The sequence below is a fragment of the Cyprinodon tularosa genome, unplaced genomic scaffold (genome assembly GCF_016077235.1).
Source record: "Cyprinodon tularosa strain WSP-4 unplaced genomic scaffold, ASM1607723v1 ctg1289, whole genome shotgun sequence".
In the NCBI taxonomy this organism is placed as follows: Eukaryota; Metazoa; Chordata; class Actinopteri; order Cyprinodontiformes; family Cyprinodontidae; genus Cyprinodon; species Cyprinodon tularosa.
Genome location: NW_024038102.1, coordinates 96,918 through 122,748, shown reverse-complemented (window position 1 = coordinate 122,748; position 25,831 = coordinate 96,918). Strand labels below are relative to the sequence as shown.

Below are 25,831 nucleotides of genomic sequence, written 5' to 3'. Positions count from 1 at the left end.
TTTGCACAAAGAAGCCTCTGCCTTCTTAATAACTTGGAATGTAAAGGGCTGTGCATGCTCCAGCAGCAGTGTGTCACAGTGAGCTTGTCGCAGGTATTTTTGATGTAGGCCCAATATTGAAGAGTGGTCTGCACTATGTTATTCCATGCCACAACGCAAGAGGGACAATCACAGACCAGCTGTGGATTTAGATACGGCTGAGGCGGTGAGGAAGTGGAAAAATGCAAGAGACAAATTTGTGCGAAAACGGAGGGACATGAGGGCGAAAAAGAGCGGGGATCCAGGTGGAATAAGGGTCCCAGCGTTCTCATGCATCTCGCTCTTCTTGCTGGTCCATCTTCACGAGTCGTTTTCCACAATGGCGGTCATACAAACAAAACAGGCTGGTAAGGTACCCAACAGGAAATACGCATAGTGTAGATGTAGATTTGACCAGTCAGAGGCCTCCTGTGTGCGGTCACCTACAATTTCTACCTACAATTCTACAATTTCTACGACACACACACAGACGACCTGGTTTCTGCTTAGGCCAGCCTTAAGTCTTGGGCAAAGTTGCAACGATGTCCTTGTTTTAGATGTTTGTATTTCGTAAAGCAAAACAATTGAATGTGTGAGAGAAAGCATCTCCACCCTTTGAGTCTTTCAACAATATTTTTGAGGTGTCATAGAAAAGCTGATTATTTTCTAGCACCTACTGCATAGTCTACCCTGATTAAGTTAGGACTTTACATTCATTTCTTTAGTTATTGCTTCATAATTGTATGAACTTGCTGAACCTTGTTTTGCCTTTTTGTAGTTGAAACAATTTATTACTGCTAAAAGTAATACAGAACGGAAATATATGGTCAGACTGAGGCAACCCCCAGCTGGATTAAAGCCTGACAGAAACTGGATGGATGGATGATTCTGTTTACATAATTTGGTGTATTTCAACAATGAAGATTTGGACAAACTCCAAATAAATGTTCTCTGGTTTAAAATTATTTTGTGTAAATACTTTTTTTTTCTATTTTCCGTTAGTTAATTGCCCTTTTTTGGGTTTTATTAGTTAAAGTAGATTTATTTCATGCAAATAATAAAAAATTTGTATGGAAGGGTTGAAATGATGTAAAAATGTTTTAAAGAAAAGCTCTACAGCACATAAAATTATGAACTTTGTTTTACGGTTGGTCAAAAAAAGGGTTGAAAACCTTCAGTTAATTAATAAGTATGCAACCATTTTTCACAAAAAACATTCTTTCTCTACCTTAAATTTTAAATTGAAAATATGAATTTGATTGGATGATCGAGGGATCCAGACGGTTGGATAGGGCTGATTAATTTAACTATTACACAAGTATTGTGGTCATAGATGGAAGTCTGCATATTCCCCTTTGTCTAGGAGTGTGTTCTACTCAGAGTAAATCCAGTCTTTAGGCATGTTTTTTTTTTGCTTGGAGGGGGGGAGCATGGGAAGCGGATAGGAAGCCTAGATAAAGAATGCTTTGTTTAAGCTTGACATGATGTGCGTTGTCAGGATGTATATCTAAAGTCTTTGAGGGCCCAGACATCTGATTATGTTAAAGAACTGCAGCCATTAAAGGGCTCTATACCACACTGCAGAGTAAGGGTTTTAAACAATGGGGGGGGCCACTGATTCTGTAGGGGAGAGTCAGGTATAAAACATGGGTAAAATCAGACAGAGGAGCATTGCAGCATTATCAGCAGCATTGAACCTACAACCATGGACACAGTTGACATGAGCAAGGGCAAGGTAAGCTTCGAAATATCCAGGAATGTGAAATTATTTGTTGATAAATAGATATTTCAAAGTAAATCTGTATTTTTCCTTGATGCAACCCTTGTTTTGCAGATTATCTTCTATGAAGATAAAAACTGCCAGGGTCGCTCCTATGAGAGCAATGGTGACTGCGCCGACATGTCCGCCCACCTGAACAGGTGCAACTCCGTCAGAGTGGAGTATGGATTCTTCATGGTCTACGACCGCCCCAACTTCACTGGAAACCAGTATTTCATTAGAAGAGGAGAATTTGGTGACCATATGAGTACGATGGGCTTGAGTGGTGGAATTAAATCTTGCCGTATGATCCCTTTGGTAGGTATTAAGAAAAAAATGTGATATTATGATTTTTGTTTAGCGTCATTGAGTAATTATCCCTCCAAACAGTACAGGGGAGCCTACAGGATGAGGATCTATGAGAGAGAGAACTTCGGTGGTCAGATGTATGAGCTGATGGATGACTGTGAAAACATCATGGATCGCTACCACATGTCCGACTGCATGTCCTGCCACGTGATGGACGGTCACTGGATGATGTACGAGCAGCCCTTCTATAGAGGCAGGATGATGTATCTGAGGCCCGGAGAGTACAGGAGCTTCAAGGAGATGGGATATGGAGGCATGAGGTTCATGAGCATGAGGAGGATCACGGATATGATGTAGAAGCTACAAAAAGATAAAAAAAGAAATAAAGGAATTTAAACCAAAAGAATTATCACGTGTCTTTGTTCTTTAAGGGATGTATTAAAAATGTATTAAGTGAGAATATAGGGCAATGTAAACACACAAATGGTTAATCTGAATTAAAATCCACTATGAGAAAATTAAGCTTGGGAATTTAGTTTGGATTGGTCTTTAATCTGATGACACAATGGCAGCAAGGGAACCTGCAATTCTAACAAAAGTACTTTATTTGTATTGAAAATACAATTTTGCCCAAAAAATATAAGTTTGGATTTAATGATATAAATGAAAAAGTAAATTTATATATTTTTTTATTTCCAACCCAGCTCTATGCACCTGTACCTATAGCATATTTTCTATTTCTTCCTCCATTTGTAGCAATTACAGCATTGCAGACCTTTGGCGTTCTAGCTGTTAATTTGTACAAATCTGTACAAATCTCCCACCTTATCAGCAACAAAACAACCCCAGAGCATCACACTACCTCCACCATGCTTAACACATGGCGTCAGACATTCTTCCAGCATCTTTTCATTTGTTCTGCGTCTCACAAACGTTCTTCTTTGTGATCCAAACACCACAAACTTGGATTCATCTGTCCACAACATTTTTTTTCCAGTCTTCCTCTGTCTAATGTCTGTGTTCTTTTGCCCATCTTAATCTTTTTCTTTTATTGGCCAGTCTCAGATATGTCTTTTTCTTTGCCGCTCTGCCCTGAAGCCCAGAATCCCACAGCCGCCTCTTCACTGTAGATGTTGACACTGGTGTTTTGCGGGTAATATTTAATGAAGATGCCAGTTTAGGACCTGTGAGGCGTCTGTTTCTCAAACTAGAGACTCTAATGTATTTATCTTCTTGCTCAGTTGTGCAACGCGGCCTCCCACTTCTTTTTCTACTCTGGTTAGAGCCTGTCTGTGCTGTCCTCTCAAGGGAGTAGTACACACCGTTGTAGGAAATCTTCAATTTCTTAGCAGTTTCTCACATGGAATAGCCTTCATTTCTAAGAACAAGAATAGACTGTCGAGTTTCAGATGAAAGTTCTCTTTTTCTGGCCATTTTGAGCGTTTAATTGACCCCACAAATGTGATGCTCCAGAAACTCAATCTGGTCAAAGGAAGGTCAGTTTTGTAGCCTCTGTAACGAGCTAAACTGTTTTCAGATGTGTGAACATGATTGGCCAAGGGTTTTCTAATCAGTTAGCAAACACATTGTACCATTAGAACACTGGAGTGATAGTTGCTGGAAATGGGCCTCTATACACCTATGTAGATATTGCACCAAAAACCAGACATTTGCAGCTAGAATAGTCATTTACTACATTAGCAATGTATAGAGTGTATTTCTTTAAAGTTAAGACTAGTTTAAAGTTATCTTCATTGAAAAGTACAGTGCTTTTCCTTCAAAAATAAGGACATTTCAATGTGACCCCAAACTTTTGAGCAGTAGTGTCGATATATATATATCTGCATATCATTCACAATCAGGGCCTTCAGCTTGGTGTGATGATGGATGGAGAGATGAATGTCTTAAAGGTACACTATGCAACCGGTGTTGATTTTCCAGCGAGACTCCCCCCAGAGGGCGAAAGTAAAAGTGCACTGTCGTAAATATGCACAGCTGTTCTCCTGGTTTCTCCGTCAAGCCAGGCGCGGTTGTTTTGAGCTTAGCAGACAGGCGAACGCAACGAATGACTAATGCTGCGTTCAAACCGCAGCTGGCGCGACAGAAGCAGCAAGTTTACATGCAAAGTCAATGGTTGACGCGCGTCAAGGCGCAGCAAAAGGTCCCGCGGCGCGTTTTGAGCAGCAGGCCCAGCGCGTCTGAGCAGCTGAAGCAGGGAGAGAGACACAGCGCTGATGATCAGAGGCTATGATCTCTCCTCTTAAACAGTTTATTGACGCCTAAATTAACTTAAAATGCAGAAATCTGCCGGCAGAATATGCAGTTTGGATTATTTAGATCAAAAACACCTACCAGCTGCCACGGTGAACCGCGAGGAGGTGACCTGGCCAGAGGCTGCTGATGAAGGGGTTCCTTCTGTCGGCGCACCGCTGGTATGTGGGGGTCTGAGCGGCTCCGACAGAAAAAATATTGAAGGCAGGATAATAATCTAAATGAACTGACTGCACTGATTACGTTTTCAGGTGTATTTTCTCATTTAAACACATATTAAAACTACTTTATTCCAAATGATCACAGCAAATATAGCTGCAAGGCAGAGAAAGGATAGTGAAGCTCCGCCCAACGCGCGTCAGACACACTTTTGCACCGCACAGCCAGAGCAGCAAAGCTGCTTCAGCCGCTCATCAGAACTAAACTGGTACAAGCAGTTAAAATGAAGCAGCAGACGTGATTTTGCTGCTTTTGCTGCGTCCGGTGTGAACGCAGCATAACTGCACAAAGATCGCCACTGTGCTAGCAACGAGAATGCTTTTAACTGGGGGCGTGTAGCAGTTCTCGCCGTAAAGCAAGACTGACTCTCACGAGACTTCTGAGCCTGTGGGTGCGGGTCGGTGCTCCTGCAATTGCAAGTGCAGTATTTCCCCCACAGACCACCAGGGCGGCCGAGAAAACCTTTGTTCAACCTGAAATGACTCATTTAATCATCCAAAACGTTATGGAACACATTAATTAACTGAAAAATTTTGCATAGTGTGCCTTTAAGTGGAACCAAGATTTTGTCCTGCCTTCTCATCCCTTTCCACCTGTGCCTCCAACAGTCTGACCCGTTCACAGAGTCGCTCATACACCTTTTCCTGCCCTTCCCCTCAGAGTGCAATATGCCGTTGTGAGTGTGTGGAAGTCTGCATGTTCACACTCATACCATCAGGTTTCACAGTCAACCTTTTTGCCCCCTGTAGCCCCTACAGAAGTGCCCTGCCTGTCATCACTTTAAACACTGATCACATCGGTCACTCATTTTCTGTTCCTCGCATCCTTTGCATCCCCTTTTAACATTCCTTCTTACTTGGTGGGAAGACTGAGAGCTGGTCATGGCTTTCCTCATTTTAGCAATTTCTTTACTGGAGATTTTATAGTTTCATAAAGCTCCGACCCTGTTGAACTGATGGCTGTAGATGCTTTATGGACGTTTGGCTTCATATTTCAGCATCAACTGAAGCTTGATGTTGCTGCTGACTCTGCATTTCTGTTTGTAGCTCATTAGCTTTGGGGATTTCTGTGCTTTAACCCTCCTGTTATGTTACGGGTCAAATTGATCCGTTTTAAAGTTTGAAGATCTAGGAAAAATAGTTAAAAGTATTTTTTCAGAATGAAACTTCTTCTGCTTGCCTTAAATAGTGTAATCAACATATAATATGAAAATGGTTCATCTCACATATTTGCAACCACCCCCTGCATGTTTATATCACATAGATACTGTTCGGGTCAATTTGACCCAGCAGTCAAACTGGAGGTAAAAGGGTGTCAGAAATGTCAGACTATTTATTTCTTTGCAACTGTGAGAAATGTTTCACCCCAATCTCACACACCCACCCCCCACCCCCCCACCCCACACACAACGCACACACACGCACACACAAAAATTTGTCAAGAGACATGGGCTGGTAGACGAGAGAGACAAGCTGGCAGCTGTTAGGACAGTGTGGGACAACTAGGTAGAGCAACTTCCACTACTCTATAACCCAGGCCCTAATGTCACAGTGGATGAAAGGCTGGTGGCATTCAGAGGTCGCTGCCCATTTAGGCAATACATGCCTTCCAAACCAGCTAAATATGGGATAAAAATCTGTGCAGCATGTGATGCAAACACCAGTTATGTATTGAACATGCAGATTTACACTGGAAAGCCGGTGGAGGAGCCACAGAGAAGAATCAGAGCAGAAGGATCGTGCTTGACATGGCACAGGGTTTCAGGGAACAGAACATAACCTGTGACAATTTTTTCACAAAGTACAACTTGGGTCAGGAGCTTCTAAAGAGAAAGCTCACAATGGTCGGAACTGTCCAAAAGAACAGGGCTGAACTCCCTGCTGAGCTGCTGGTAATCAAGGACAGGGCCGCTCAATCTTCCATGTTTGCCTAGACAGACACCACAGCCCTAGTGTCTTACTGCCCCAAAAAGGCAAAAAATGTTGTGCTCATGAGCACTCTGCACAAAACTGCTGAAATTAGCACAAGAGAGGACCAGAAACCAAGCATGATCCTTGATTACAATGCCACCAAAGGGGGGGTAGACAACTTTGACAAAGGGACAAGGTCCTACAGCACCAAACGGAGCCTGCAATGCATTTATCATCTGGACGGAGATGTTTCCTGACTGGAATGTGTCAAAGCTGTACAAGAGGCGCATCTTTCTCGAGGAGCTGGGGAAGGCGCTTGTGACACCGCACATCCAACGGAGGCAGCACCTGCCAAGGACCCTCGCCTCTGCAGCCATGGTGAGGGAGATCCACGAGAGGACTGCATCAAGTACACCAATGCGTGAGGTAAGTAAGTAAGTAAGTGGGTGTGTGTGGCTGTGGGTGTGTGTGTATAAGTGTATGAGAGTGTGTGTCTTGGGATCAGCAAAAAGACACCATAGTAAAGTAATCATGGTCCTCTTGTTTATAGGTTGCTGCTGAGGGGAAAAGAAAGAGGAAGAGGTGCCAGTTCTGCAGGCCATCTGACGATGTCAAGACAAGCATGACCTGCGCTAAATGTGCAAAAATCATTTGCACAAAGCACAGTGCGATGACATGTCACTCGTGTGCTGTGTAAATGTACAGACAGACAGACACACATGCACATACACCTTGTTCATATTGCAATTGCTTGTTTGTTGTATTGTTGTATTGCCACTTTGTTCATTTCTGGTTCACAAACAGTGCATGTATGTAAAGCAAAATTTAAATGTTAAGTATCAATGTTGTGTAAAACTATTGTGTTTTTATATGTTGGTTTTTCAAAAGTAATAAAGTGGTGAAACATTAAAAAAAGTTTGAACATACAGGGTTTTTTTTTTTTTGAAAAACTAGTGAATTATCATAATTGGATCATTACCTGTTAGAGGTAAGGAACACTATTGCACTAAATATACAAAGAATAGTTAGTAATGGACTTAGCAATGAAATATTAACAATGCTTGTTGGGATTTTTTTGGTTTCAGACATCTTTTGGATGATTAAACATGCACCGGGTCAAACTGACCCGGGAACAGCATTGTTGTTCCTAAGAAATGAACATAACAGGAGGGTTAATTTTTCCTCTGTTTGTGATGTCATTCTGAATCTGAGTCTGATCATCAAGATTAGGCTGTAGCTGAAATTAAATGCTGTCTCTAAATAGCCTATATCTGACTGACGTTAGGAATTTCCTCTCAATAAAGTCAGTCTGTACTCCAAATCTGCCTCTCTTTTAGTGGAATTGCCCTGAAGAGGAAATGTTGGGTGGATTCACCACTGTCTTGCATGATATATATCAATCTTTGTTAGATATCTATGGAACTGTCCTCCTAACAATTTCTCTTTGATATTGCTTTGAGATAGGGTAAAGTCAGATCACATTTTATTTCAAGCATGTCATGCATGCTTGAACCTTAAACCAGGACTGATTGACTTGATAAAACTTAGACTTAGATACACTTTAGTGTCATTTTGTATACACAGAGTGTATATATATATATATATATATATATATATATATATATATATATATATATATATATATATATATATATGCCTATATATACACACACACCAGATAATGAGTTATTTAATTCAAAGCTGATTATCAATCTTGTTTTTTCTAATAGGTTTTTGTTGGATTATATCTTGTCATGGTAATTTCCAAACTGGACTGCTGATTTTGCTATCAGATTAGTTAGGACCTACAGGGATTATCAGACTTTTACATTCTTAACATATTTAACATCCTTCGTTCAAAAGGGAGGCTAAACTTTGGATAGAGGAAAAAAAGGCTGTTTTTAAGTTTGACAAAGGATGTATTTCTAAACTCTCTGAAGGCCTTGTCATGTGATTATACAACAGCACCAAAAGCCAGTAAAAGCCTCTATACCACGCTGCTGGGTCAGGGATTTAAACAATGAATCTGACTCTGTTGGATGCGCAGTTAGACCTGTGCTTCTGAGGCTTAAGCCCTGAATATTTTCTGAATAGTTCCTTCTTCTCACAAAAGAAGATATTTGGAGCTGTGACATAGGGTCAGGGGACAATGATAAGGCAAAGCCTCATCTGTCACCATGACAAGTGATTTGTAAGATATATTTATCAAATGTGCATGACATATTTAATCTTTTGGTGAAAATGGACAGAATGACGCACTTCATTTTTATAATTTATCTTGGGATGTAAAAAAAAAATTTTTTTGTCAATTGTTAATTAATGGTATTTTATACTGAAACTTTTTCCATCAGTTTAACTGATAGCATCCTTTTTAGGATGAATTTCTTTCAATGTTTTATGATACCGCCGTAAATTAAAGGGCACCCAGTTCATCCTTAAGTGGAGCATCACTGTTATTTTCAATGCTGCAAAAGAGAATTCATGCAGAAACATAAATCAATCCAGAGTCGTGTGTGATACTGTTTGCACTGTTTAATGGCAACAAGGTTGAAGAATACAATTTATATCTGTCTTAATATCAGACGGCTGACATTTGTCCTGTTTCTCTTACTACAACTATGAAGTGCTCTCCTTCATCCACTGTCATGGGAACTGGCTCGGAGCTTGTCCGATAGGCTGTGTCATTCCTGGACTGGGACGCCTGTGGAGCTAATTAACAGATACCTTTTTTTCTTATAACCGCTTTCTTTTGCATGTCTACTTCTGTCAACTTGAACTGCAATTGGCTTTGGAAGGTTGAATGTCTCAGTAAGGACCTTGAGATGATGTGTTGTGAATTTAATGCCTTCATCCTGCAGGAACTGCTGACACACTCCAGCCACATGAAGTCTAACATTGTTCTGCATTAGGAGGAACCCAGCGCCAACCACACAAGCTTATCATTGCACAAGTGGTCAGACGATCTCATACCTGTTTCTAATGCCAGTTATGCTAGCTCTGTCGAGCAGCTGGAGGCCTGTGCAGCCCTCCAAAGAAATGTCACCCCACACCATTACTGAACCACTGGCCAATTTGTCATACTGAAGGTTATGGCAGACAGCAGATCACTCTGGCCCTGAGCCATTTGTATGATTGTAGAGGCCATCTAATGCTACCATGAGTATGACAGCACTACGAACATTCAAAAGTGACCAAAACATCTGCACAAAAACATAGGTACTGAGAAGTGGTCTCTCTCCCATTACCACTACGTTATTGAGTGTGTGTTGCTAATGGCCAATAGTTTCCAACTGTTGGCAACTGTTTGCTTGTGAAAGCAAAGCTGTTGGGGTATCACCTAGTTCTGGGACATCTATTCCCACAACTTTACTGGCAAAACAGGACAAAAAAAAAAAGAAAAGGCCAAAAGAAAGGAGATCTCCTTAGAACGGTGTCAGATGGTTCAGTAACAACGGCAACTGCACATTTCAAAACAGTGGCTGAACTAATGGGTCATGGTCATGCTTCAACAAGAATAAGGCCCGGGCTGTTGCGTGGGCAGCAAATAATCGACTAGGTGGAAACAGGGTACTTAGCTCATCTGCTTCCCAGACGGATTGGCGATGAAAAACACTGCGTTCATCTTAGTTTGAATTGTAGAAAACAAAAACACAATTTTTCTGCATCTCTAAATCATAGGCAAGATGTAATCTAGTTCTACTGGCAAGCAGAGACTCTTCTCTGGAGGGGAAGGGGGTGGCCAACTGACTTGGTTTCAGCTGAGAACCGGTGCAATGTCCTGCCTGTCAGACCCGAGGGTCTCAAGGCAAGGAGAAAGAAGGGAAGGAGCCGGCTGCCTAAGTAATCTCTGCCGCTGGGATGTGACATCATTGGGGAGTCGCTCTCGCTTATATCATTGACATTTGATCTTCAACACTGGTAACGCCTTATATTAAAGTCCATGTAATTACTATTATTTAATAGGTAATAAGACTCTTTGAATTGAATACTAGATGATTATTAGCATGATTATATGTTCATAAGACTATATGTCTTACTATTCTTCTTCCTTTGGCACCTTCTTCTTTTTGAATATTTGAGCCGATGTAATGATTAAAATACTCCACTGTGAGATCAATAAAGTCAATCAATCAATAGTGTCATTTAGCCCTTGATGTTAAGAAAAGAACTTTATTTATGAAGCATTTTATGCACCAACATGACCAAAATGCTGTATACCTTCAGAAAATAAAATGCAATAATTAATAAAAAATATGAAGTAAATATTAATATACAGTAGTAGTCATTAAAAATTTCCCCACTTTCCTTGATGGGTCCTTGGCTGGTCAACGGCTGGTCCTTGAATGGTCCCCTACAACTCCTTTTTAAACATGAATCTTTGTATTAAAATATTCTTTCTGTCAGGATTTGTGGACATTAAGATCTAAAGAGAAGCGCCATCTCCTGGTCAGACCCTGTGATTCAGCGATAGGGTTGAGTCAGAGTAAAAAAATATGCACGCCCAGGAGAAGGCCAGTGGCTGGAAGTTGGAGGGGCCATTGTGAATGGCTGCTACTCTACAGACACAATAAAACAAAGTGAAACCTCTCAGATTGGGCCAAAAGCCAAAGAAAAAAATTTGTCTTAAGATGAAAATTAAAAAACAGCGAGTGAAGAGGCCTGTCTTATGCAGAAAGGAAAGTAATTCCATAGCTTGGGAGCTGCCACAGAAAAAGGAATTGTCCCCTCTGAGCTTGCACTTTGTCCTTGGCGCCTGCAGAAGCAACTGATCAGCTGACCTGAGGGAACGGCAGGGTGTGTAAGAATGTAACTGCTCACACAGTTAGGTAGGAGCAAAGTCGTTAAGAGCTTTAAAAAGAAATAAAACAACTTTAAAACGAATCCTGAAATGCACTGGCAACCAGTATAAGGAAGCCTAAATAGGGGAAATATGGTCAAAATTTCATGTACCTGTTATAAGAGATGCAGCAGTATTTTTTACCCTCTGAAGTTGGGAAAGATAAAAAGATCCCGTTGATAGCAGAGAACAGGTTAGGGTTGTAAGAAAATGGCAGCTACCAATTAATCATAAGGCAATTGGTAAGCTCAATCAGCATTAACTTAAATCATTATTCGATCCCCACTTCAGAGTAAAAGCATTTTCTTCTCCTCCTCCTCCTTTATCAATCTGAAAAATGTCGTCTCTGCCACTGCCTTGCTTTTGGTTTTCTTTTACAGGTTTGATGTTTAGGGGATGGGACTTTCTATAAGTGTGGAAGCTAAGCTCATTTCCAAAGTATGAATACTGGGACTATGTAGTCCTTTTAACATCTTGTCTCCTTGGGAACAACAACAAATTTCTCTGTTTTGCTGAGTACTTAGCAAGCTTCTTTATCCCAGGTTTGTGTCCGCTAGCAGAGGCCTGGGAGCTTGAAAGTTCTTAATGGTGTCGGCTTTTTCTATAACTTCCCTTCTGGACTGAAATGTCTGATGTTCCAGGGATCTGGGAACCTGTTAGAGCAGGGGTGTCAAAGTAGTTCCAGAAAGGGCCGTGTGGCTGCAGGTTTTCTTTCCAACCAAGCAATAGCACACAGACTCCAGTCATCTCATTGAGTCCTATCTTGATATGAAAATAAGCATACAATTAATTCCCCCCTAAAAATTAAATAAACAAATAAATGTAGATAGAAATTAAATTAAACAGTGAGAGATAAATGTATATATCTCTTTCCATTAGCTTCTTTGTTTTTTCTCTTTTGTAATAATTACCTTATTTATTTATTGTCCTTTATAATCTTCAACGTTTTTTATTTATTACTTATTTTTTAGGGATTTATTTTTGTGCATGTTATAAAAAAAATTTCTGTTTTATTCTTCCTTTGTATTTTTTTACCCTATTTATTTCTTCCATGCCTTTATTTCTGCCTGTCGTATTTGTCATGTAGGGTTCAAGGCGTCTAACCCACATGCAGAGAAAAAGTTCAAAGGTTTATTTACAAAAATGTACAAAGGAATGTAAACTGGTCCTTAGTTGGGCAGACTGGTCCCGAGGGGATCACCACTGAGGGGGACAGAGAGGTTAATGTTTGATCCAGGTTACTGCAGGTTATCAGATGTAGGAGTATATACCTAACCTGACAACAGCCAGATGCATGTCTCGCTCCGCCCAGCTCCACTCACATACATCTGGGAACCCGCTCATTGAAAGTTATCTCCCCAACCAAATTTATGGTCTGTCCAATCAGGACGCAGGGCGGGTGTGTCCTGGAGTGGAGAAGCGACCGTGAGATTCCAACAACAATGGCGGCTCGCATTGAGGAAGCAAGCGTTAGCTTTGATGCTGCTAGTTCTTCTGTGTTGTCCAATCTATCTGATATTGTTTCATTAAAAGAACATCAGAGAACGGCTTTGAAGGCTTTTGTTGGTGGAAACGATGTTTTCGCCCTTCTCCCGACCGGATTTGGCAAGAGCTTGATCTACCAAATGGCTCCTCCTCTCACAGCATCACGGGTTAGCTTCGGTGTGAGTGGTTGAAATAGCACGTCAATAAAGATGACAGACAAGTGGCTTATCCAATCATACGCAAGGAGTTTTGATAAGGCCCAGCCTTCAGTAAAGGCAATTCCTATGGCGGGTTCCCAGATGTATGTGAGTGGAGCTAGGCGGAGTGAGACATGCATCTGGCTGTTGTCAGGTTAGTATATACCTGCTCATGGGTGGAACGGAGCTGCAGAGGGGGGGAACCTTGAGGGTCCAGAGGCTAGTCGGCAGGCAGAGGGCTGAGGGCAGAGGCTTAACTGAGTGCAGGCAGGCAGATTCCAGACAGAGAAACTCTCCAGGATTTCACTGAGTGCAGGCAGGCAGATTTCAGACAGAGATCACTCTCCAGGATTTCAGATCTTCAGCCTGGACTCTGTGAGGCAGAGAGAAACAGGGCAGGCAGGTTTAAAAGTCAGAGATTCAGATTAGGTTGTTTGGCTCAGGTCTAGCTCTACCATTACTGGCAAACACTCTGGCAGGGAAGTGTTAGCCTCCTCCTCCTTAAATGTAGCCTCCTGATGAGCAGATGGAAGACAGGTGTTGCAGTCAGCTCATGCCCCCAGGAGATCTCGTGCGCCCTCTGGTGGAGAAAGTGGACAAAGCCTCCAGATCCCAAGAGTATTTACATTTCTGTATGCATTTCTGCCTCATTATGCAAATGAGGAGAGGTGTTTTTTTAGAGGGTCAAATTCTGGCCACAGTCACAACAAACATGGCTACCTATGATGAAGCTGTCTGAGTTAGCTGAGACCTATCTAATTATTGTTACTTCAGAAGTAATAATTCTGTCTTTAGTATTGACAATCCTAAAGACAGAAGTCTAATGAAACTATGAAAACTCTTAAACCTTTTCGCTTGAGTAACCATATTAATTAAACAGCAAATGCACAAACAGACTATTTGGGACTTGATCATCATTAAAGGGCTAAACATTTTCAAGTTATCTATAACATAGGTTATAGAAAATGCCTGCTAGACATTACATTTTTGGGGAATCACATCATTTATTGCTGCCTGTTATGTTGCAACTAGACACATTGAACACAAGAAAATGTGGTGCTCAAAATGTAAACATTTAGCATAAATATTTTTACAGTGACAATGCTGTTGTTTACCACAATTTCCTCAAATTTAGAGCTTTTTTTTACTCATGTTTCTTTTTTTTATCCCCAATTCACAACACATGTCATCTCAAGGCACTTTACAATTCAACCAGATCATACAGTCAAATTGATTCAAAGTTTTCTATTTATGGAAAACCAGTTGATTGCATCAACTCACTAAACATGCTTGTGGCGACATTTGAGAGGAAAAACTGCCTTTCAACATGAAGAAACTTACAGCAGAACCAGACTCACTGTGAGCGGCCATCTGCTGAAGCGAACTGGCGTTCAAGGAGACAGAAGCAGACATACAGAAAGTTGCAGAGATAAAAAGGCAAATGTCAACCAGCTCCACAGGCGGCCCCTTCCAGGAAACACACAGCCAGGCAGACGAGCTCCGAGCCAGCTCCCATGCCAGAGGATGAAGAGAGCACATCCAGCCAGTCACAGTCAGAGAAACAGGACTACACTGAAAAACAGGACTAAACTAACAGATTCTGCAGAGTGGGAGAATAGAGATAGAATGAAGCAGAATGATGAAAAAGGGAGTCCCTATGTCCTCCAGCAGTCTAAGCCTATAGCAGCATAACTATAGAGATAGCTCAGGATAACCTGAGCCACTCTAACTATAAGCTTTATCAAAAAGGAAAGTTTTAAGCCTAGCCTTAAAAGTAGACAGGGTGTCTGCCTCACGGACTAAAACTGGTAGTTGGTTCCACAGGAGAGGAGCCTGATAACTAAAAGATCTGCCTCCCATTCTACTTTTAGAAATTTAGAAATTGTAGAAACCTGCAGATTGAGAGCGAAGTGCTCTGTTAGGAACATAAGGAACAATCAGATCTTGTCAGCCAATGGGTGGTGAGATGCGGATGCAGAGACGAGTGAAGCAGAGATGAGTTCTGAGAGGTTTAATTGCAGACCATAGGTAGCAGAGGCAGAAATCCAGAACTCCAACTTAAAGTATTAAACAAACCAAAACCATGGAGACATCAGGGGAAAACGAGCCTGAGGAGCCGGGGAGAGACGAGCTGAGTAGACAAATAAAGCTATGAGAAGGAACCAGCACTGAGTGACTGCAGAGGTGGGGTATTTAAGAAGAACAGAACAAATGATGGACTAATGAGCTGAATAAGGAGCAGGTGTGGGTGGAACTGGCAAGAGGGAATCAAAGGGGAAAGAAAACAATCACAAGGGGGCAACAGAGAGTAACTAAAGGATGCTAGAATATCATGGAAAATAAAAACAAAACAACTGATAACAGAAAACTGAAAACTCAGAGCCACAACAAATGTGAAGAACCATAACAGATCTCTCATATAGGATGGAGCTTGGCCATTTAAGGCTCTATGAGAAGGATGATTTTAAATTCTATTCTGGTCTGGTGGCATAGGAACCAATGAAGAAACACAAAAAGCATATTCTGAAGGACCCAGCTCACCGTTCTTTAATAATCCATATGCCCTAAGGTCATAGCCACAAATTAAAATAGAATACAATAGAAAAGAATAGAAAATCCATTAATTGTCACACAATGTGGAAATTCTGGTGTTTAAAGCAGCAAAGAGTTTACAGAAAAAAAATGTTTATACAAATGTGGACCTTAGAAAATGTATAAGAATAACATAATAGTGAAAAGTTAAAAGATAAACTATGAAATCCTGTAAAGTGCTTTAACAATATATCAACTGTGCAACGAGAGAATAAATAACCAGTATCCAGCTATGGACATTTTTACAGTAATGGATATTTGAAAATAGCAGCAACATCAGAGATGTGGAAAATGACAGCAGCAGGTTATTTAACTGACTAAGGTAGAAACTGCAAAAGCAGCATACATGTAACAACATGGGAACAGTGGTGGTATTCCCTTAAGGTCTGAAAAAGAGTGTGTTGAGAAAACAAAAAGTAAGTAAAGTAAGTAAACTTTATTTGTATAGCACTTTTCACAGACGAAGTCACAAAGTAATTGAACTGTTTGAAAAAAGTAAAGACATTTAACCGGAACAGGCATTTTTAATCTAAGCGAGGTACCGGCAATCAAAGATATATACATCCATCCACATACATTGAAAAACCCTCTCTGTAAAAGGACTACACTTTCATGGAAACAAGCTGATAAAATAAAACTATTTTTACCCCTAAATATATGAAACCAGTTTATGAGACTAAAAACAGGGTTAGATCATCGGAGTGATGGCTTTGTCCTGTGAGCTTTTTTAAACTGGTTAAGTATGTAAGTCAGACTTAGTCTAGTGTGGATTCTTTTATTGTCATTTCAGTTTTTTTTTACATATGGTTGGCTCTTTGTCTGACTTGGTTACTATGGTAATCCCACCAGTGAATTTATCATGGTCTGTACCAGGTTTAGAAAATAAATATAGCTGATTTTCCTAAATTTATCTTATAACCAGGGAAAACACCAAATGCATCGATTAATCTAAATATGGAAATTAGGGATATGTCCAAAGAGGAACAAAATCAATTGACCTACAAATAAAGCTATACAGTTATCTAAATCACCATTTTGATATCCTGATACAGTGTGATGGTAGAACTACAAACTACAGTAGCAGCCAATTAAAATAGCCCTTCCCAGTCAAAAGCCAGGCGGACGGCAGCCGAATCCCCTCAAACTTGCAGCCACTGGCCTTCTCTTGAGCGTGCATCATTAGATCTTTAGTTCTTAATGTCCACAAATCATGACATAAAGAATATTTTAGATTTTTTTATCATTGTCTCCCTTTCATTTCCTCTTTCTTTTATCTTTTCTCCTTCTTCCTGTTTTTCCTTTTCTACTTTCCCATTGCAGTGTCCATATAACCTGTAATACACCCTGCATGAATTATAATAAAGCTATTTATATGCATAAATCAAGCGGAACACTATCGCTAAAGCCATACTGCTCCACTTGTGAAAGTAAAATCTGTTGGGCTCTTTTTTGACATCAAGACAGTTATTCTTATTGCCAGATTGCCAGACAGGACAATGTAAAAAGATGTTTAAAAAGGAATTGTAGGGGACCAGCCAAGGGCCCAACAAGGAAAGAAGGGAAATTTTGAAAGGCTAGTATTGTGCCATAGCCAAAGTTCTCAACTCCATGCTTAAATAAATAAAGGAACAGGGGATACCCCTGGTATGTTCCCCTTCGAAGGGAACTGAGAAAAAAGCCATTGTTAATATTTCAGCTTGGGGATATATTAGTGTAAAGCAGCTGGATCTATTTTTAAAAATTATCTTTGAGCCCAAACTTTTTTTTAAAAACCCAAAGATATGCTACCTTTATATTGCATTATCCAAGGTTTTCTCAGCTTCCATGGACAGCAGAATTGCCTTTATACTAGTTTTTGTCATGGATGTTTAGTACAAGCCAGATATTGTGAAAACCATCCCTACCTTTCCCAAAATAGTTCTAGTGGGTGAACCATTATTGATAAAAGGGGTTCTAACCTCCACCTAAGCAATTTACTTAATATTTTTAGATTTATCAATTTCCTTTCCTATATTGAAATAGACAATTGACTTTTGTAATCCATCAGTCATGAGCAGCAGGATTGCTAGACTCTCATATGCCTTATTTTGATTAATTTCACTCTGACAGGGAGGCAAAGGACTTGGTTAAGAAAAAAAAAACACTTTAAGCTGCCAGGATGTATTTCTGAAGTCTTTGAGGGCCCAGCCATGTTATTACAGGAAGCCGTAAAGAGGGCTAATAGGTTCTATACCCTTCTGCTGGCTCAGGGATTTAAACAATGGGGGCCCGCTTTCTCTGTAGGGTATGGTCAGGTATAAAAGCAAAGGCTGAACCGGACAAGACAGCAGTCCAGTGTTTGCAACAGAAAGGGCAGCATTTGACCTAAAACAATGGCCATGTCTGACATGAGCAAGGGCAGGGTAAGCTGCACAAATCCAGAAGTGTGAATATATTAAATAATGCATTTTAGAGAAAATTTTTCTTTTTGAACTCACAGCCACAATGCCTCTCATTTAACAGATCATCTTCTATGAGGACAGGAACTTCCAGGGTCGCTCCTATGAGACCACTGGTGACTGTGCCGACCTGTCCTCCTACTTGAGCAGGTGCCACTCCTTCAGGGTGGAGTATGGATTCTTCATGGTCTACGACCGCCCCAACTACATGGGAAACCAGTATTTCGTTAGAAGGGGAGAATTTGGCGACCACATGAGCATGATGGGAATGTCTGACTGCATTAGGTCATGCCGTATGATCCCCTTGGTAGGTATAAAGAGAGAGCTTTAATAATTATTATGATTGTTGGCCAGTCATACAACATTATATTTGTTTTTCCTCCAACAGTACAGGGGATCCTACAGGATGAGGATCTATGAGAGAGAGAACTTTGGTGGTCAGATGCATGAGATGATGGATGACTGTGAAAACATCATGGATCGCTACCACATGTCCGACTGCATGTCCTGCCACGTGATGGACGGACACTGGATGATGTACGAGCAGCCCTACTTCAGAGGAAGGATGATGTACATGAGGCCCGGAGAGTACAGGAGCTTCAGGGAGATGGGATACGGAGGCATGAGGTTCATGAGCATGAGGAGGATCACGGACATGATCTAGAAAGTTTGACAAAAACAAATAAATACTAAACAAAATCTAAAAATGTGTCTTTGTCCTACTTTTAAGGAAATTATCTAATGATAAACAAATAATGTTTGGAGCTTTGTATTGTTTTTTAATAAATCTAGAAGGTAATCCCCACCTGGTATATAAACAGAACTACTTAATTAAGCTTAAAATCAACATTCTCATTTTCAACATCTAAAGTAAACATTTATGATAAGTTAAAGAAACGAGTCTATGTGAATAATATCTAGTGACTGTGCAAAGCAAGATGATCCATTCATAATGTCTTTGTTAAATGCTAAAAAAGACTAAATATTGTCCCATCAATAAAGATAAATTGTACAAAGTATACAACGGATAACAAAAATGCTGGTTAATATACTAATACTGATTTTAAACAAAAAATCTTGCTACTGAATTTTAACAGCAAAAAGGTCTTTTTTCATCCTCTTTCTGCATGGAGTATAACAGCTTCTACCCACTGGTCCGGTTCCAGCTTCCTAACATCACATGTAGATGTGTGTCTGGGTAAAGCACTTAACCCCAAAATGTCTTCTGATCAGTGTATGAGCTTGTGTATGTTTGACAGCGTGATGGGGTGAATATGGCTCTAGTGCAAAGCATTATAAGTAACCTATCTGATTAGAAAGGTGCTCCATCACTGATACATTAAAAGGCTTAACAATAAATATCCAGGAAGAGAGATAACATAAATTGCATGTTTTTTAATAAAGTAATTTCCCACTGGGGTGGCAAATGCCACCCTAAATGACAGCCTTGCCACGCCTGCTGCCACCCCAGTTGGCGGTAGGGGTGGCGAGGCTTATAAATTATGGATCATTTGAGAATTACGACTGCTAATTTCCAGTATCGGACTGCAGTGAATGCAGCATAAGATGACGCGAGAGCGACTGAGACTGATTTGTTTTGAAAACCGAATGAGGCAAAGCGAGATTTTGATGTAACATACAGTACCTGCCTTTTTGTTTATTTGTTGATACAGCAGCTCTATCTACAGCATATTTACATGCATGAAATGTCTCTTTCATGTTGCCTTAACTGCTGTATGTCAAGTTATTGAGGAACAAATGTGGTAAATAATGAGTGTTCAGAGTAAACAATACATGGATGTCCAGTACCTTGTTTGGGTGCCTTGACCCATTTATTTCTACTGTGTAGTTATGCTCACTTTAGAACAGCTCAGTCCATTGATCTCTGATGGGTAACTTTTTCTTTCTATAGTTTCTTCTTGTGCAAATGCTGCAAAGCTGCCTCTCTGACAGTCAATCTCACACAGCGCCTGTGTCTTACCTTAATACCTTTACTGTGATAATGCCCCTCTAGAAATAGTGTTATCATTCTTCCATCTCCTATTAAGTGAGATCACATTGTACGATGTATTACTAATATGAACTGTTTCACATGAAACACTCTGTACATACTATTCTCACCAAACTGTGATAACTGTGAATAAATTCAGTGTAAACAAATGCCATACAGTATGTTGCCACCAGCAGTGACATCATTCTCTATAACTAAGAGGAGCTCTGTGCAGAAACCAGCCTACACCTCTTAGAACAGCAACCAGAGCCTCCACCTAGCCTTTACCTGTAGCTTAAAGAGCAACAATGCTGCCTAATAGCCTACTGACAAGGAATTCTGCTTCTCCGGACAGAGAGCCAGAGTACTCGGAGAGGACCCTGCATGCTCAGGGAGAACATCGAACTCCATGCAGAAAGACTGCGGTGCAGGAATTGAACCTGGAACCTTCTTGCCCCAAGGCAGTAGTGCTACCCACTGCACCACTGAGCCGCCAGCAAAAAACAACCAAAAAATAAAACAACAACATGTTATAAAAATCTTGCAAACTGGGATCCTTACCTATATTTTTCATAAATTCCCCTAAACAGAAATTTTAATGTCCTCTAAATATGTGTCAGTTGCAAATGCACAGCTGTAGATTCTTTGAAGTTAAAGATGGAAGCTAATCTAAGTTTAGAAGATACTGTTTTTCTAACATAGATAACTTTTTTAACGGACATAATACTTTTGTCATTACTCTGCAACAGACATGCAACTTGTCCAGGGTGTACCCCGCCTTACGCCCATCAAATGCCAGAGATAGGCACCGGCCTATCATCCCTGTTGGCACTGCATAGAGTTGTGTGTAAGTTAAAGTGTGTCATGTACATACGCAGTGTTTCAGCACAATTGATGTGGCTTGATTTGAACTGTTTTGACTTTTTGACTTTGGTTTTGAACATTAGTTTTGACGTTTTTTTCTGGCAGTTAGCATGCTGGAAGTTTTACCTTTAATATTTCACTTTCATTATCTCCCTTTTGTTTAGGATTTCCTAGCAGACATGAGGGGCAGCAAATCAATTATTTTAGACATTCTTTTGCCAAATAAAGTTTTATTAAAATCTTGGATTTGCATTGTGGATTGCATTGAACATAATCCAATCTCAAAACTTTATTTGATTACATTCCAGATTCTTCAAGATAAACTTTGGTTCTAAAACATAAATTTGATGCTGTGCCATAATATAATTTCATAATTTTTTTGATTATGGTTTTCATTTCTGTTTTTTCCCCCTTCTTCTTTGTCTACAGATTAGCTTAAGCACTGCGTATGTCACCAGCCACTTCAGTGCCAATGTTGTCACAGATTAGAACTAACTTTGTTTAAATGCCCAAATTCTTTAAAATATACAGCAAAAGTATAGAAAATATTTTTCAGAAGCTATGCTCTTCTGCCTGCTGTTTTGATGTTTACCCATGGGTTTTATTAAGAAGGTTTTACCTGTTTTAGAGTCTAATTTGGTTTAAAACATGAATATATGTTTTATGGAGGCATTTGGACATCTTAAACTTTCCTATTAACAGCACCTTTATTGAAAAAGACTGTTAAATGGCTTCGTAACAATTATCAACTGCTTTGATGTCTATCAACAAGAGTACTGAGACAGCCATTATTAAGGTTTTCAGTGACATCCATATAAATCCAGATTATGGAACAATCACAGTGCTCTTAATATTTTACCTCAGTGCAGCGATTGTGTTTTTAATCAATTGATTTTATTAGAGCATCTGGTCTGTCTCTCTGATATAGCGCTTTACTGGTTTAAATCTTCCTTGAAGAACTGGGACTTTTATGTGTCAGTAGTGTCTGTCATAGAGCAGATGAATATGTGGATGCGCCATAATTTTCTTCAACTGAATGGTAACCAAACTGAAGTAATAAACTTCAGACCAAAGGAGGAGAGATTCAGAATTAGCTCACAGCTTCAGCTACTGCTGATTATGGCTGAAATCTTTGTGTGATGATGGACTCTGACCTGAACCGTCAGAGACACATAAGAGCAGTTACTACGTCAGCCTTTTATCACATGAAGAACATTTTTTGGGTTAAAGGACTAATGTCCAAGCAAGAGGTAGAAAATCTCTGTCATTTCGTCATGATCTTGGAGCTAATGTCTGGTCTGATTATTCATTTCATCTCCACCCAGTTCTCCTTTCCACTCATCTGATCCACCTGCTTCAGCTCACTATTTAACCAGCCTTCCAACCAGTCATCAGTGCCAGATTATTCAAGCCTGTGTTGATAATTCTCTAGCATACCTGTATTACTGATTGCCTCATCCTGACCTGTTCTGCCTCTGGACCTCTGAGCCTGCCTGTCCCCATTCTGATCTGTTTGCCCGATCCTAACTATTAGACTATTAGAGAAATCACTATTAGAAAAATAAATGATTAAATACTGTGTCGTACTTTTCTGAGCCTGACATTATGTATTTGTCTTTAGCAGAAAGGATCACTGCAACAATTCGTCATAAGTTGGCCTAAAAAGTCCATGATACAGCTGCAACTGATTCTCCTATTCTCATGACTCACTAGAACTAAAAATATATAACACATCAGACCAGTTCTGAATTTCCAAACTGACTATATCATCTGGTTCCATTGTCTCTGTAAAGTGCCTTGAGATGACATGTGATGTGAATTGGCATTATATAAACTGAACTGAATTGAATTACACTGCCTGTGTGTAGAATATACTTTAAAAGTTAGTATAAATCACTCAATGGACCTAAATACATAACAAATTTGTTGTCAGCGTATCAACACCAACACCACTCAGGTCGTCAATTTCAAGCCTACCTTGTACACCCAGAGCTACAACCAAACATAGAGAAACAGAATTTAATTCCTATGCACCTCCTATCTGGAATAAAATTCCAGATGACTAATAAAGTTCTGATAGTTGAAGTTCCTTTAAGTCCAAGTTAAATATTCATTTGTCTGACATGTGATTAGTTTAAGATTGAGTTGGCTCAGACCTCGTCTGCCTGGCTGTGTTTCCTGGACGGGGCCGCCTTTTACAGTTGCCTTTTTTATCTCTGCTTCTGTCTCCTTGAACCCCAGTCGGCCTCAGCAGATGGCCGCTCACACTGAGCCTGGTTCTGCTGGAGGTTTCCTCCTGTTAAAAGGGAGTTTTTCCTCTCTCAACTGTCGCTACAAGCATGCTTAGTGGATTGCACTCTTGTCAATGAGTCGATGCAATCAACTGGTTTTCCTTAGATAATAAAACTTTCAATCAATTTACCTGGATGATCTGGTGAACTGTAAAGTGCCTGGATGACATGTGTTGTAAATTTGTGCTATATAAAAAAACTGAATTGAATTGAAGATTGTGCATTCGATCTTTTACCTATTAATCTCATTAGCTTTAATTGCTTTCTTCTGCTTTTATTACCCTTCTAATATACTGCTTAATACATGTAAAGCACTTCGAATTGTCTTTGTACGGAATTGTGTTATATAAAAACTTGAATGGCCTTACTTTACCTTCTCTGAGCCCTGACCCAAATCCAGTTGTCCATCCAACTAGAGCCGTTTACCAATGAGGAGTGGGCCAAAACACCTGCTGAGAGGTGTAGGGGTCTCATTGACAGCTACAGGAATCATTTGCAATAAGGTTGTGCAATAAAATATTCAGTTAAGGTATCATAATTTTTGTTCTGGACAGTTTCTTTTTTGTTATTGCATTCCTTTAAATTTGTAGAAGCATGGTATAAAAGGGATGTGTGCCTTTATTTTTTTGTTGTGTTCTTGAGTTTTTTATGTATTATTACTTTTTTCAGATTCAACTTATTTCCATGTATCTTGTGGGTTTTTCTTTCATTAGAAACCTGTATTGTTGAGACTTGAGATGCAAGCTTGGTATTTTGTGTTGAGGAGAAAAGTGGGGTTAGACTTATTAAGAATTGTCATGACCATGGTCATATTCCTTAACCTGACTCCGCCAGATGGATTTGCTCCGCATATCCATCTGGAAACCTTCCGTTGAAGTAATTTTGGGAAGGGGCGAAAATACTGGTTAGCTGATTGGCCAATGTTGGTGATAGACGGGCCAAATAGTCGGGAGAAGAGCAAAAACATCTTTTCCTCTGAGAAAAGCCTCCAGAGCAGTGTTTTGCTCTTATTTCAGTGAAGAAATACTCTCGATAAAACTTGCTCGATAGCCATGCTAACGCTAGTTTCATCGGCTGAAGCCGCCATATTCTTTAGACTGAACTGTCGCGCTTCTCGTTGTGTCACACCTCAACCCGCCTCAAAGCCAACGCTGATTGGACGTTCGTTTGGTGAACGGCTCCAAATTTTCTTTAACGGAGAGTCTCCAGACTGATTAGCGAGTGAAACCTTGAAAGCTCGCGAGATCAGGATGGTCTCACGAGGCTACATATTCCTAGCAGACTGCTGACTTTGGAAATTTATCTGCCATAAATGTACAAATTCTTCTTTTTAACAGCGTTCACTTTAACCGGGAGGCCAATGTTAGGACTGGTGAAAACAGGTTTTGTTTAAGTTGACAAAGGATGTATTTCTAGTCTTCAAGGACCCGGTCATGTGTGACACTGCAGCACATACATGTGGGTAAAGGGCTCTTTATCATGTTGCTTGGTCAGGGATTTAAACAATGGGGGCCCTCTGACTTTGTTGGCTATGATCAGGTATAAAAACAAGGGTTAAACAACGTAGGAGAGCAGCAGCATTAAGGAAGGGTAGCATATCACCAACAACCATGGCGATGTCTGACATGAGCAGGGGCAGGGTAAGCTCCAATTTCACACATGAAGGGCGTCATTAAAGCATACAAGTATGACTTTTCGTGTTGCAACATCTATGTCTCTTGTTTAACAGATCATCTTCTATGAGGACAAGAACTTTCAGGGTCGTTCTTATGAGAGCAGTGGTGACTGTGCCGACCTTTCCTCCTACCTAAGCAGGTGCCACTCCTTCAGGGTTGAGTATGGATTCTTTATGATCTACGACCGTCCCAACTTCATGGGAAACCAGTATTTCGTCAGAAGGGGAGAATTTGGTGACCATATGAGCATGATGGGCATGAGTGGTGGAATTAGGTCTTGCTGTCAAATCCCCCTGGTAGGTCTAAAGACAAAGCTTTGAATATACTTGTCTAGCTCTGAAATGTTACATTAATTGTTTTTTCTCCCCCCAAACAGTACAGGGGGTCCTACAGAATGAGGATCTATGAGAGGGAGAACTTCGGTGGTCAGATGTATGAGATGATGGATGACTGTGAAGACATCATGGATCGCTACCGCATGTCCGACTGCATGTCCTGCCACGTGATGGACGGTCACTGGATGATGTACGAGCAGCCCTACTTCAGAGGAAGGATGATGTACATGAGGCCTGGACAGTACAGGAGCTTCAGGGAGATGGGATATAGAGGCATGAGGTTCAGGAGCATGAGAAGGATCATGGACATGATCTAAACATGTTTAAAAAAAAAGAAACAAATAAAGCATGTGTCAATAACTAAGTATGTGTCTTTGTCCTGAAATTATTAACTGATATCAGATTATATAAAAATGAATAAGGCTGTGATACACATAAAGAAATAATTGTGATCTGATTTGGTCTGATCAGAAAGAATATTTTTTATGATTGGCGTCATTCCGATTGGCATCCATGTACACATCCATTTGGATATTTGGATTAAATAATCTCCTCTACGCATATGTGCAACACCCGCATGACATTTTTCTCTTTACTAACCTTAACTCACTGGCTGCTGGTCCTCTTTGGTGGAGGAGGC

General features: G+C 40.3%; 3 protein-coding genes across 3 annotated transcripts; all 3 read left to right on the top strand.

The window, feature by feature from the left end:
- The first annotated feature begins 1,628 nt into the window (after window positions 1-1,628).
- On the top strand, window positions 1,629-2,469 carry LOC119777887 (gamma-crystallin M3-like). The gene is made up of 3 exons (XM_038276890.1): window positions 1,629-1,753; window positions 1,853-2,095; window positions 2,168-2,469. The coding sequence occupies exons 1-3, from the start codon at window positions 1,724-1,726 to the stop codon at window positions 2,441-2,443; spliced, it is 549 nt and encodes a 182-aa protein (XP_038132818.1). The 5' UTR covers window positions 1,629-1,723; the 3' UTR covers window positions 2,444-2,469.
- A 15,418-nt stretch (window positions 2,470-17,887) lies between these two features.
- LOC119777885 (gamma-crystallin M3-like) lies at window positions 17,888-18,708 on the top strand. Its single transcript, XM_038276888.1, has 3 exons — window positions 17,888-17,999; window positions 18,100-18,342; window positions 18,424-18,708. Exons 1-3 carry the CDS (start codon window positions 17,970-17,972, stop codon window positions 18,697-18,699), a joined length of 549 nt encoding a protein of 182 aa, XP_038132816.1. The 5' UTR covers window positions 17,888-17,969; the 3' UTR covers window positions 18,700-18,708.
- A 5,999-nt stretch (window positions 18,709-24,707) lies between these two features.
- Window positions 24,708-25,555, top strand: LOC119777884 (gamma-crystallin M3-like). The gene is made up of 3 exons (XM_038276887.1): window positions 24,708-24,820; window positions 24,910-25,152; window positions 25,233-25,555. The coding sequence occupies exons 1-3, from the start codon at window positions 24,791-24,793 to the stop codon at window positions 25,506-25,508; spliced, it is 549 nt and encodes a 182-aa protein (XP_038132815.1). The 5' UTR covers window positions 24,708-24,790; the 3' UTR covers window positions 25,509-25,555.
- Window positions 25,556-25,831: the final 276 nt, after the last annotated feature.